This window comes from Microtus oregoni, unplaced genomic scaffold (assembly GCF_018167655.1).
Source record: "Microtus oregoni isolate MIOR12 unplaced genomic scaffold, Mior012 000015F_ref0000493, whole genome shotgun sequence".
Classification (NCBI taxonomy): domain Eukaryota; kingdom Metazoa; phylum Chordata; class Mammalia; order Rodentia; family Cricetidae; genus Microtus; species Microtus oregoni.
The window spans coordinates 32,566,066-32,578,158 of NW_024543074.1; the positions used below are offsets into that span (position 1 = coordinate 32,566,066).

The following is a 12,093-nucleotide window of genomic DNA, read 5'->3' on the forward strand; positions in this document are numbered from 1 at the left end:
TAGCTGACTTAAGTGTGATGAGAGGCAGGGCAGCAAGTGATTGGTGACTGTCATCTAGTGTCCATTACAGGAGGATGGAATTCCTTCATTAAAAAAAAAAAAAAAAAACTTTAATTTTTGAGAATTTCAAACAATCTATTTTGATCATATTCACCCCCTACTCCTTCCTCTAACTCCTTATTCAGAACTCTCATCTCCATACACCCTCAATCCATGTGTTTTTTTTTTTCAATAACCAACTCAGGGGTAGAAGCTGACTCCCTTAATCTTTTGCAAGCAACCACAGCTGTTATTGAGTTTAAAAGTACGACAGTCCTATCATGTCCTGACATTGCTTTGCTCAGGTCCTCACCAGCTTCTGGCTATTAGTCTTCCTGCCCCCTCTCCTGCAATAGTCCCGATCCCTGAAGTGATACAGATGTCCCATGTGTGACTAAGCACCCCACACTCACTTATATCCTCAGCACTTTGACTGGTTTGAGTTTCTGTGCTAACCCTTATCTCCAGTACAGAGCAACTTCTCTGCTGAGGTCAAAGAGCTACACTACTCTATAGGTAGAGAACTATGGATTTAGAAGGCAGTCTGATACTATGTCCATTTAGCAGATTAATAAAGGTAGAAGCCTAATACCCACAGAGCTTGTGAGGTTATTGGCCAGATTTACCATACCAGGCATGTCTTTCCATGGAGTCCCTCCTTAACCCCATATTTTCTACCATGGGAACAGGTCAAGACCCTTCTGGAAGAAATACTGGATCGGGTGACCGATGAGTTTAACATCCCAGAGCTCATGGCCAAGGTGGAGGAACGCACCCCCTACATTGTAGTTGCCTTCCAGGAGTGTGAACGCATGAACATCCTCACCAGAGAGATCCGGCGCTCACTAAGAGAGCTGCACCTCGGTTTACAGGTGAGCAGGAGAAACATTGCCAGAGGACATGGCTGTAACCCACAGGGACAGAGTGGCAGACACCAGGGGGCCTGGGAGCTGAAGGGCCACTGTTCTGAAGCCATCTAAATGCTTGAAAGGTGTCACTCCACAGAAGCTGGAGTCTAGCCCTGGGGACATCTGAAAGAATCAGCATAGTGCTCGGTCCCTATTCAGTGGGTCTTCTACAAGTGACATTTTTTTTTTTTTTTTTTGATTTTCGAGACAGGGTTTCTCTGTGGCTTTGGAGCCTGTTGTCCTGGAACTAGCTCTGTAGACCAGGCTGGTCTCGAACTCACAGAGATCCGCCTGCCTCTGCCTCCCAAGTGCTGGGATTAAAGTACAAGTGACATTTTTAATAAAAGGAGTTATAATCTCTGGCAGGCAGAACAGCTCAATGCAAGAGCTTGCCCAGCATACACAAGGCCCTGAGTTTGACCCCCAGTGTCTTAGAAGTATGTCTATTATCTAGGAACTGGCCTTGTAGCTTACAGTGAACACTCAGCTAGGCCCCCAAAAGCCAAGTCTGGATTCTGCTGGTGCTTCGTGGCTAGCTTTTGGGGTTACAAAATCACAGTCGTGTGTGGAAAAAAAAAAAACAAAAAAACTGAATTTTCTACATGTAGACACCTAAAGAAAGTACCAAGTAGCACAAAATCTACGACTATTCTAATTTTTCTTCTTTTAATCTCCAACCCCCATACACATGCACAATGTGGACAGAAGGAAGTAATATAGAAGATGAAACGGGAATGCCCGGGCTATTGGGGACAGGCAGTGTTTGATGGCTTTAAAGTTCTGTGCCAGGATATAATCAGATAAACGCAAAATTCCACAGCAATCTCAAATGTAAAGCAGGCCCTTGCCTGTCATATTCGGCATCTCCAGTCCTGGGGAAGTAGGTATACAGTGGCAATTATCTTGAATAGTCCTGGGGAAGTAGGTATACAGTGGCAATTATCTTGAATAGTCCTGGGGAAGTAGGTATACAGTGGCAATTATCTTGAATAGTCCTGGGGAAGTAGGTATACAGTGGCAATTATCTTGAATAGTCCTGGGGAAGTAGGTATACAGTGGCAATTATCTTGAATAGTCCTGGGGAAGTAGGTATACAGTGGCAATTATCTTGAATAGTCCTGGGGAAGTAGGTATACAGTGGCAATTATCTTGAATAGTCCTGGGGAAGTAGGTATACAGTGGCAATTATCTTGAATAGTCCTGAGGAAGTAGGTATACAGTGGCAATTATCTTGAATAGTCCTGAGGAAGTAGGTATACAGTGGCAATTATCTTGAATAGTCCTGGGGAAGTAGGTATACAGTGGCAACTATCTTGACTAGGTTTGCTGCAGTCATAACTTACTGACGCCATGCAATTTGGAGCAGGCTATTTACCCATTCGACTTCCAATTTGTTCACTCATTTTTCTTCTAAGAACCTTCACTGTGGCTCTGTGTAGTCAATCATGAAGAATGACTGTGCAAAGACAGAGAAGCAGTACAGAGTTTCATTCCTTTCAGGCTAGTTCCCACAATGTTGATTGATGGGCTCTGTGGGGAAGGATACAGATAGGCGGAAGAGGAGCCTTCCCTGCCAGGTCAGCCTGATGGAAGGTGGAGTTTGTAAACAGGCTAAAGGAGGAAGCAGGTAAAGACCCTGAGATCAGAGAAGGCTGCGGAGAAGGCGGCACAGAGAGACCTTTGAGAAAAGGTAGATAGGGACAGTTGGGGACAAAAGGACAGGGCTGCTAAGGATCAGAGCAGAGGACCCAGAGCCTTCTAGAGTTCACCTAGACAAAGAACAGAGTGTAGTAAGATGAACTTCTAGAAGGTGATACAATGACCTAGAAGTAGTAAGCAGCCTGTATGACCTGGAGGGTAGTATCCAATCAGAATCCTCTCGAGGAAACAGTTTCATGAGGGCAGTCCCGAGTAGCCTGGCCATCAGACTCACAACACATTCTCCCATCTCTATCTCCGTCCACCGGTCCTACTGTTCTCCCTGATGACTTCACGGGGAAGCCCTATAAGCAGTGCCAGATGACCCTGGGAGTGAGTGCAGCTTCTGAAGCACAGCATGAAAGAGGAAAAGCAGAGGATGTACCCCATGGCAAAAGGAGGCAGAGTTCAGAGCAGGGAAAGCAGCAGCTACAACAGGAGGCTGGCTAGGACATAGAGCACACCAGCACCTGCTAGATGGAACAGTGGGGAAGTCGGCTTCCAAGCTTGGGGAAAAGGGTCTTAGGTGACCTGCTGATCTTTCCCTTTGTCCTTCGCTTCTCTTCAGCAGACATGCCCCACTCAAGGCTGCTGCTGGTTCAGTGTAGGAAAAAGTGGCCATCTCCAGTCCCCTAGCACACAAGCCAAGCCAAATGACATCCTGAACCAGGCACCACAGTTACAAATGCCTGACCCTTTGAGTCATTAGCCAAACACTCTTAGCCTTTGTGATAAAAATGGCTGTAAAAACCACATGCCCAGAAAGTCCTAGCTGAGCTGCCAGATACAGCCCTATAAGCCTGGAGCATCTCAAAGTACACAGAATGTGGGTAGAGATGAAATCTGGGGGAAAGCCAGCAGGCCATACACGTTCCACAGAGAGGATTTCTCTCGGGAACTCACCACTGTCAGACATCTGGCTCTTGACCTCCCTAGGTGTTCTCATTCTCATTAGCCAGATGCACAAAAGCCTCATCTACAAGATTTTTAAATGGTGCTTCATTTTTCCCACTCTTTGTAATTTTCAACAAAACACATATGATAGATTATTTAGAAAATTCTCTTCCTACAGGGGAAAACACGAGAATCCAAGCTTTTAGACTTGTCCAATACAGTAGATACTAATGTAAATGACACATCAGATTTCAAAGAAAGAAGACCAAAAGCTATAAACTGTCATTAATAATTTACATTGATTGTATATCCAAACATTTGGTTATATATCCAAACATTTGGTATATTGCATTAAAAAGGAACATTAGAGAAATTAAACTTACCTGTTTCATGCTTTGAAATGCAGCTGCCAGAAAACCTCAGAACCCCCATGGGTCCCATTTCATTTGGCTAGCCTGACATCTGGGCATGTCTGGAACGTCTCATTATTCAAATGATGGATGGCCTTGGCTTTTTCCACTAGGCTTTAGTTTTTCTAAATTTGTGAAATGTTCAAATGCAAAGGCTGGCTCTGGGTCTTGACTCCTGCAGACTATGTTGACTTTCAGATCAAATGTAAGGGGCGTCATGTTCTGATCCTTTGAATCATCACCCATTCAGCAGCTACCCAGGGCTGATACCTTTAGCTATCTTGTTCTCTACCAGAGACTAAAATGAGTTAGCCACTGTGGAAGATGTGGGACTCTTATTCTACTTCCTGGTGATTTATAATAATGAAATCTAGTGGCCAGGGGTAATGATGTGTGTGTGTGTGTGTCTATATGTCATATATATATATATGGTATACATATGTGTGCATATATATACATATATATGTATGTGTGTATATGTATGCATATATGTATGCCAGCAATCCCTGCTCTTAGGAGGTGAAATTACAAATTCCAGACTAGCCTTAAGTATGTAGCAAAACTGTTTTCCACCACTAAGGGTTGGAGTAATTCAAGGGTGTGGTGCTTACCTAGAATGTATGAAGGCACCAGATTCAAGCCCCAGCATGGTGTCGGAGAAAGCTAATTACAGAAAGCATTTTCCTGAGAAGAATGGTCTAACCCTGACCCTCAGTACAGGGTGTGGCATGAAGCCCTCAAGGGAGTGTTATCCCCAGCCTGTCCTCTATGGGCTGAACGCTGCTGTTACCATGTGACCACAGCCTTCCAAAGGGAAGTTTCTGGTCTCTATGCCGTCTTTCTTGGCTTTGGACTAACTGCAGCCTATGAATCTAGCTTTGAACACATTGTGACTATAGGACAAAGAAGGTTTCCATTCTATTGCACTAAAGGAAGGTTACGAAGGCACTTGTGTATAGGGATGAATCAAGCAGGTAAGGTCACAGACAAGCAGCCTTCATACCTGGGAAAGGTGCTACACGGACTGAAGTGTGTCTCTGGGCCCTGGAACACAAGGCTGCTAAATAAATGGAAGAGCCAGATTTGTAAGTTTTCTTTTCGCTGACCTACCCTGTGAGCAGGCAGACTTAGATATTAACAGTGCTGCTCAGATCCAGGCCAGGAAGTTAGGAAACCATTTTCTTCATTGTATGATTTTTAAGAAGAGCTGGACTAAGGGCTGCTGCAGGCTCATCCTTAAGAGCACATGCTGCTCTGTAGAGGACCCCAGTTTGGGTCTCAGCACCTCTGGCAGGCTAAAACTACCACACCAGAGAAGCCAACACCTTTTGGCCCCTGCAGAGACTGCACGCAGTAGGATAAACTTAGACACATTTGCACACAAAATTAAAAAGATGAAGAATTATTTTTAAAGTGAAGGGCTGGTGCCCAGAGTTTGGCCATAGACTTTATCTATCCCCCTATATCCATCTGGCAAAATCTTAGAACAGGTTGGCATGGAGACCACCAGTGCTATATTCCCCTAGGCCTCAGAAGGCAATGCAGGTACACTTGGTGAATCCAGGAAGGACACTGTTGCCTCCAGCTACTTAAAAGACCAACCCTTTCTGCTTCTACTCAAAGTAATGAAAATGCCTACATTCAGAAACCAAACTACAAGGCGGCTCTGCTTCCTCGGTGGTTCTTGCTTCTGCAGTAAAGTGGGGAAGCCTAGGAGGCAGTACATTCTCGGTTAGTCATTGCAAATGATATTATAAGCGGATGTGAGAAAAATGTTAAGGAATAAAGTTACATATTTTATGTTTATTGGCTGTCAAAGGGAGTTTAGATTTCTGAAAGGTTCTAAATTAAGTATTGCATTTTAAAAAATTAGACCTTAGTTTTTCTAGCATAGTATTTAAGTGCATAGCAATTACAGATTCACATCCGGCCAGCCCTGCCACACAAAATACTCCTAGCACCCTGCAAAGTTTACATTCATCACAACTGATGAATGCAGTGACACACCAGAGTCCACAGTTTGCTTGGGGATCTCTCATAGTGTTGCCCTTCCTATGGGTTTGGACAAATACATCTAAGCACATACCACAATCATAGGTACATGGTGCATAGTTTCACTGCTGTTCACATCTGTGTCAGGGAGATCTGTTTGTGTGGGTGGAGGGGAGTATATACACAACACATGCATATGGAGACCACAGGTCAACCGTGAATGATGTTCTTCCTCAGGAGCCATCCATCTTATCTGGGTCACCCATTGACCTGGAACTTACCAGTTACACAGGGCTAGATGGCCAGTGAGCTCTCCATCTCCCCAGCACTGGGACTAAAAGGCTCCTACCACCATGCCTGACTGTTTTGTTTTGTTTTGTTTTTACAGGGAATCTGGAGGATAGATCTCAGGTCCTCATACTTGCCTGGCAAACATTTTTGCCAACTAAGTTAAGCTGTTTCCCTAGACCATGCCACTTATTTTAATAGTAAACACATCATGTCTTATAACAAAACTCAGGCTTGGTTTCAGGCTTCCCTGAATCCTCGTAAAAGTATTGTTGATAACCAGAAACAAATGACTTCTCTTCACAAGCAAAGGTCAGGTGCTGTCTCAAGTCTCAAAGGATGGATGGATGAACTTGTCTCACTGACACGGTCCTCAAAGTGGAACCAGGGCATTTTCATCATACTTCACCACTACCAACAGTCTGTGCCCTAAAGACCTATGAATCCTGTGGGGTTGCAGCATGGAACAAATCCAAGACTCCCCATGTACAGTCAATAACTTCCATAGATAAACTCAAACTTGATAAGACCCAGAACAGTTTTGTGGGGTAGCAAACTTAGCCCTATCATTTCCCAGGCAGGGTGGTGGACACCTGCAATTCCAGCACTTGGGAGGCAGAAGGAATGTGAGTTGGAGACCAGTCATGGTTATGAAATCTTTTACACAAATGTGGGTGATCATTTCTCATTATTTTTTCTTGCTAGCTCTGTGTTACTTTGTTTTTGTAATAATCTATTATTTTGTATATATCCTTTTAACCACATTGGCAAGCAAATGGTAACATAGGTACATTAACATTAAGTTTTTTGTTGTTGTTGTCTTGGTTTGTTGAGACAGGGCTTCTCTTTGTAGCCCTGGATGTCCTGGAACTCACTCTATAGACAAGGCTGGCCTCAAACTCAGAGAAATCTGCCTGCCTCTACATCCTGAGTGCTGAAATTAAAGGCATGTGCCACCAATACCAGCTTAAACTTTTTTTAAGCTGTAACACATAAGGTTTGTAACACACCCTGGAAAAGGTGCATACATTCTACATTTTCCATCAATGGGAAACATAGCCTTCCCATCTATGGGGAGCACTCTGAGAACCCAGCTTAATACCTAGTCTCATTATCCTCTGCATCTCTGCTGTGCTCTGCCCCTGCCTTTCCTTGGCCCCTTTACTCACGTTCATGCTGAGTTCACAAATGCTCTTGGGATCCAGGAGAGCCAGCTTAAATTCACCCTTCCCCTTTCACAAATGAGGACTTCCCACTGAAGATCAGTGTCCTACTCTGCCCCTTTCACTGCCACCTGACTTCTTTATCCTCACTTGAAATGCGACAGTAAAACCAATCCAAAGGCCTGAGTGTTGAAGCTTCTATGTTGTTAGGGACATCCATGCCTGCCAGGACACAATGTAGCTACTGGGCACATAAAATGCAGCCAACAGGACTGAGCCTGTAAAAAGTTTCCTAAATTTGCTAGACCTATTGTGGGAGCCGTCAGCACCTAGGCGCAGTAATTCCAGTAGGAATGCAGCTCACGCACCTGTACTGCCTCAGCAAGGTATTGTAGCAGCAGCTTTTTCTTTTAGCATTGCCACTGTGAAATGGCAGCAGTGGTACTAGGCATGTTCTAAAGCAACACAGCCTTGATAAGAAAAATATTGCAAAAGCAAATACAAGTCAGGCCCACACTAGCAGCCTCTACAGCTGGAGTCAGCTCCTACTATGAGTCAAAGGACGCAGAGGTCAGTGCTTCCTGAGATGTCTGCCCCCTTACTTTGTCCTACTCTTGGTCTTTAGGGGGAGCTGACCATGACCAGCGAGATGGAAAACTTACAGAATGCCCTGTACCTAGATGTGGTCCCAGAACCCTGGGCCAGGCGAGCTTACCCTTCCACGGCAGGTCTGGCAGCCTGGTTTCTGGATCTGCTTAACAGAATCAAAGAGCTGGAGGCCTGGACAGGCGACTTCTCGATGCCCTCAACTGTGTGGTTGACAGGCTTCTTCAACCCCCAGTCCTTCCTGACTGCCATTATGCAGTCCATGGCCCGAAAGAATGAATGGCCACTAGACCAGATGGCCCTGCAATGCGATGTGACGAAGAAGAACAGAGAGGAGATCCGGAGCCCTCCTCGGGAAGGGGCTTATATCTATGGCCTCTTCATGGAAGGTGCCTGCTGGGACACACAGGTATGTACAGTCTGGGGACAAGTCAAAGGAACCTTGGGGCAAGCTGGGTGACATGCACAGTGACTCCCCAGTGCAGTGCTTTGAAATCTTTTGACCAAGGTGCACTTTCTCCCGAGACCATTTTTACCCAGCCAAGAATGGTGCAAGAGCATGGGCTCTGATTGGAGGAGAGTGTACTTAATATGAGGCCTGTGCAAAAACCGGTGCATCTAACACAAGACCACCATTTACTAACCATGTGGCTGTGGACCCCCATTCACCAAACTGCTAAGTGGGAGAACAACCGTTGTGAAAAATCAAACAGGTTACCGTGTAAGAGAATTGGACTGCGTCTGGCACACGGACAGCTGATGATGCCACAGTATTGATGAAAACTGGCAATGGGGCACTGCATTTCTGCAGTGACGAACCCAATCTGAAACTAGAATGTTATTACTCTCCAGGAACACTGACTCATATGCTTTAAAAGGGCTGGCGTTATGGTATGTTGAAAACAAATAGTCTGCACTTGCCCTGCTCCTCCTCAGACGTACATTCTGCCCTGAGGACCAATGAGAGCCCCACAGTTCCCTAGTTCTGTCACACACCGTGCCTCCCATCAGCCTCAGAGAGCTAGAAAGACAAATCCTTTTGGTACACTTCATGAAAACAAACCTGATTATTCTGTCCATAACAAAAGCAGATCAGAGTCACATGGGCACAGGGGTCAGCGTTCCCAATGGACACTGTGAAGCATTCAGCACCACGCGTGGGCCAGCAGTTGGGAAAGCAGCAGATTAAATAGTTAAATACCTTCTGAACTCTATAAAAATCTGGTCTTCAGTGTGCTTGTTGCAAGTCCAAATTTATTTGACTAGGGACTCTTTCATTCCTGAGAAAGTTTCATAGAATCAGTAGAAACTTTATAGCCAACTAGACAGTGGTCCTACATAATCCTATCAAGGCATCTCAGAAGACAGACAGTCCCAGCTGAAAAGCTACAAACTGGTGAACACTCTTCCTGTCCCCAGTTAAAGAAACAATGTGCCTCCTTGCAAAAAGCTGAAATGCTCTACAGGTGAAATGATCACATAATGAAGCTCCAAAGAGGTAGCACAACTGGTCCCAGCTCTAACCTCAAAACTGAAAGCCTTTGCTGGCAGAAACGGTGCTGCCTTTCCCACTAGCTCTCTAGCACCTAGCCTGACATCTGTCAAATACTTGTTCTTTACAGTCTAAGGAAAGGGATGTATGAAAAAGTATAAAAGAAGGGGAACCTACCTGGAGATGGATCAGTCTATACGTTCAGAGTTTTACAACAGCAGCTGACTTAAAGCCAGTTGTGGTATCACGTGCTTATAATCCCAGCACTCGGGAAGCTAAAGCAGGAGGCTCATGACTTTGGGTACAGCTCCCTCTCAAAAGAACAAACAGAAAAAACATTGATTTATGCTGAACAAATAAAAAGTTTTAGAGTATGAGATAGTTTGCACTGTGGGTTAACGGGAGACTGAAGAGCGGGCAGGAATGAGGGCGGGATGTCTGTCTCTCGCAGAAGCAAGGCTAGCTGGCTGATCGCTGGCACTGAGTGGCTCTATTTGCATTCTTGTTCTCAGGCTGGAATCATTACAGAGGCGAAGCTGAAGGACCTGACACCCCCCATGCCTGTGATGTTCCTCAAGGCCATTCCAGCAGATAAACAAGATTGCCGAAGTGCCTATGCTTGTCCTGTGTACAAGACTTGTCAGCGGGGACCCACCTTCGTGTGGACTTTCCACCTGAAGACTAAAGAAAACCCATCCAAGTGGGTTCTAGCTGGGGTTGCATTGCTTCTCCAGATTTAACATCTCGACGAGCCCTTGGGAGAGCGAAGGAGGGTGGCTGGAGGCTCCCTGACAGGAAAGTGGGAGGGAGGTAACAGCATATGTTTAGGAATAAATCATAGGCACCAACCTTCTGCAGAATTTCTCTGGGGGATTCAGGGTGCCTGCAGTGAAGCTGAGATGGAGAGTCGGCCCAGGAATAATGGGAGAACTCTGTATTAGTGAATTTTTTTCTAATAAAATGATTTATTCTTCAACTCCTCTAAGAATTATTGAGTCATAAATAATGGTGAAGAGACCAAGAGAATCAAGCCAGGAATGAACTCTGATCCTGTTACACAGAGCAGTCTTGGACTCGGTGCTCTCAGAGCCTCAAGCGCATAGGCAGTGCCCATCAGTCAGAATTTCCATCATTACTGTTTGAGAAGCATTAGTATTTCTCTGTAGGGAGTCAGAGTAAGTACTCAAAGCTTTGCAAGCCAGGTTTGGCTAGAAACCCTCTATGTGGCCACAGTAGCCCAAAGCAGCCTAGACAACAGGTAAACAGTGGGTGTGGCTTTGTTCCAGTAAGACTCACAAATGCCTCTACTGTAGCAGCTGTTATATGGTACCTGTCAGTGACCTGTGATTCAGTTATACACCTACGAAATGTTTGTACTTACTGTCTGATGAGGACACAACTGTGAACACGAAAGTAGATCCTGCTAGCGCTGCTCTGAACACTACTTATGGGAGACCCAAGGAGAAACTTCTCCCATAAAGCTACTCACCTGAAACTTTCCAGATTTCCCACTGTAGAGATACCCACTAGAAACCAAAGGCTTTCCACACAGCTCCAAGAGGTGACTTTGGTAAGCAAGGTCAGGGTGCGCAGGGAGGCTCTTCCTTCACACCCTTGCAGCAGGTTACTTCTCATAGTGGTCCACCAACTAGAGCAGACACCAGAAGTTCCTGGAGGACTTGTTAAAGCAAAGATGAGAGTCCCGTCCTGCACAATTCTAACTAGACTTGAAAAGGTTTAGGAATGGGGGAAGGAGATAAACTCCTAAGATGAAGGGAAGTAGATAAAACAGTAAGGATGTCTGAAAACGTCACAAGGAATCATACTATTATCAAAGACACCTATTAATACACATATAAATATGCATTTATAGTTTTGATAAACTTTTCTCATCTGAACTAAGTCTTTGCCTCCAAGAATCAAAGACTAAGAGAAATCCCAACACCAAACATGAGAAGCTGTCTTTTGAGCTGTTGGCAAGGACTATCCAAAAGACTCCCAAACAGCCTATTGCTATTGCTCTTGGTTACCCCCAGAAGTGGAAGGTTAAGTTCGTATTGTTGAAGACACCATGCACTTCAGAAACAGGGCACAAAGACCCCTGAGCTGTAACTGACATAAATAAACACCCCATTCCTGAGAACTAACTTTCATGGTACCATAAGGCACCATGCAAGCTTCCAAAGAGGCAACCAACAGTCCTACATGGCTACGAGGCCTGTGAAACACAACAACCAGCATGACACAATAACCCTATGGGTGTAGTAATGGCAATGCATACCTTGGCAGTAACTAACAGCACTCTAACTGGACTTAGGATTTGCTCAATCAGAGAGACTAGGTAACTACTAACTACTAACTCAGTGCTAGTGAAGTCATGGTCACTGCAGGAGAATCTACAACCAGTAACTTACTAAACCAGAATAATCCTTAATAACAATCTATATAGTTGTCCTTATACTCACAGAGAAGCATAGTCTTCACCCCTCATCAAGGAAACTTCTTTGCAACTGTCCGTGACCACTACAGAAAACCACAGGCAAAGTACTGAATTGTGCAGCCCAGTCCCAACGGATATATCTATAAAACACTCCCACACCTGA

General features: G+C 44.9%; 1 protein-coding gene across 1 annotated transcript in view; it reads left to right on the top strand.

The window, feature by feature from the left end:
- Positions 1 to 10,383, top strand: part of Dnah9 (dynein axonemal heavy chain 9) — a 336,148-nt gene extending 325,765 nt beyond the window's left edge. The window contains exons 67-69 of the mRNA XM_041664051.1: positions 729 to 911; positions 8,018 to 8,407; positions 10,003 to 10,383. Of these exons, the coding sequence (XP_041519985.1) occupies positions 729 to 911; positions 8,018 to 8,407; positions 10,003 to 10,230 (801 nt within the window). The 3' untranslated portion in view covers positions 10,231 to 10,383. The remainder of the gene's footprint in view (positions 1 to 728; positions 912 to 8,017; positions 8,408 to 10,002) is intronic.
- The last annotated feature ends 1,710 nt before the right edge of the window (positions 10,384 to 12,093 follow it).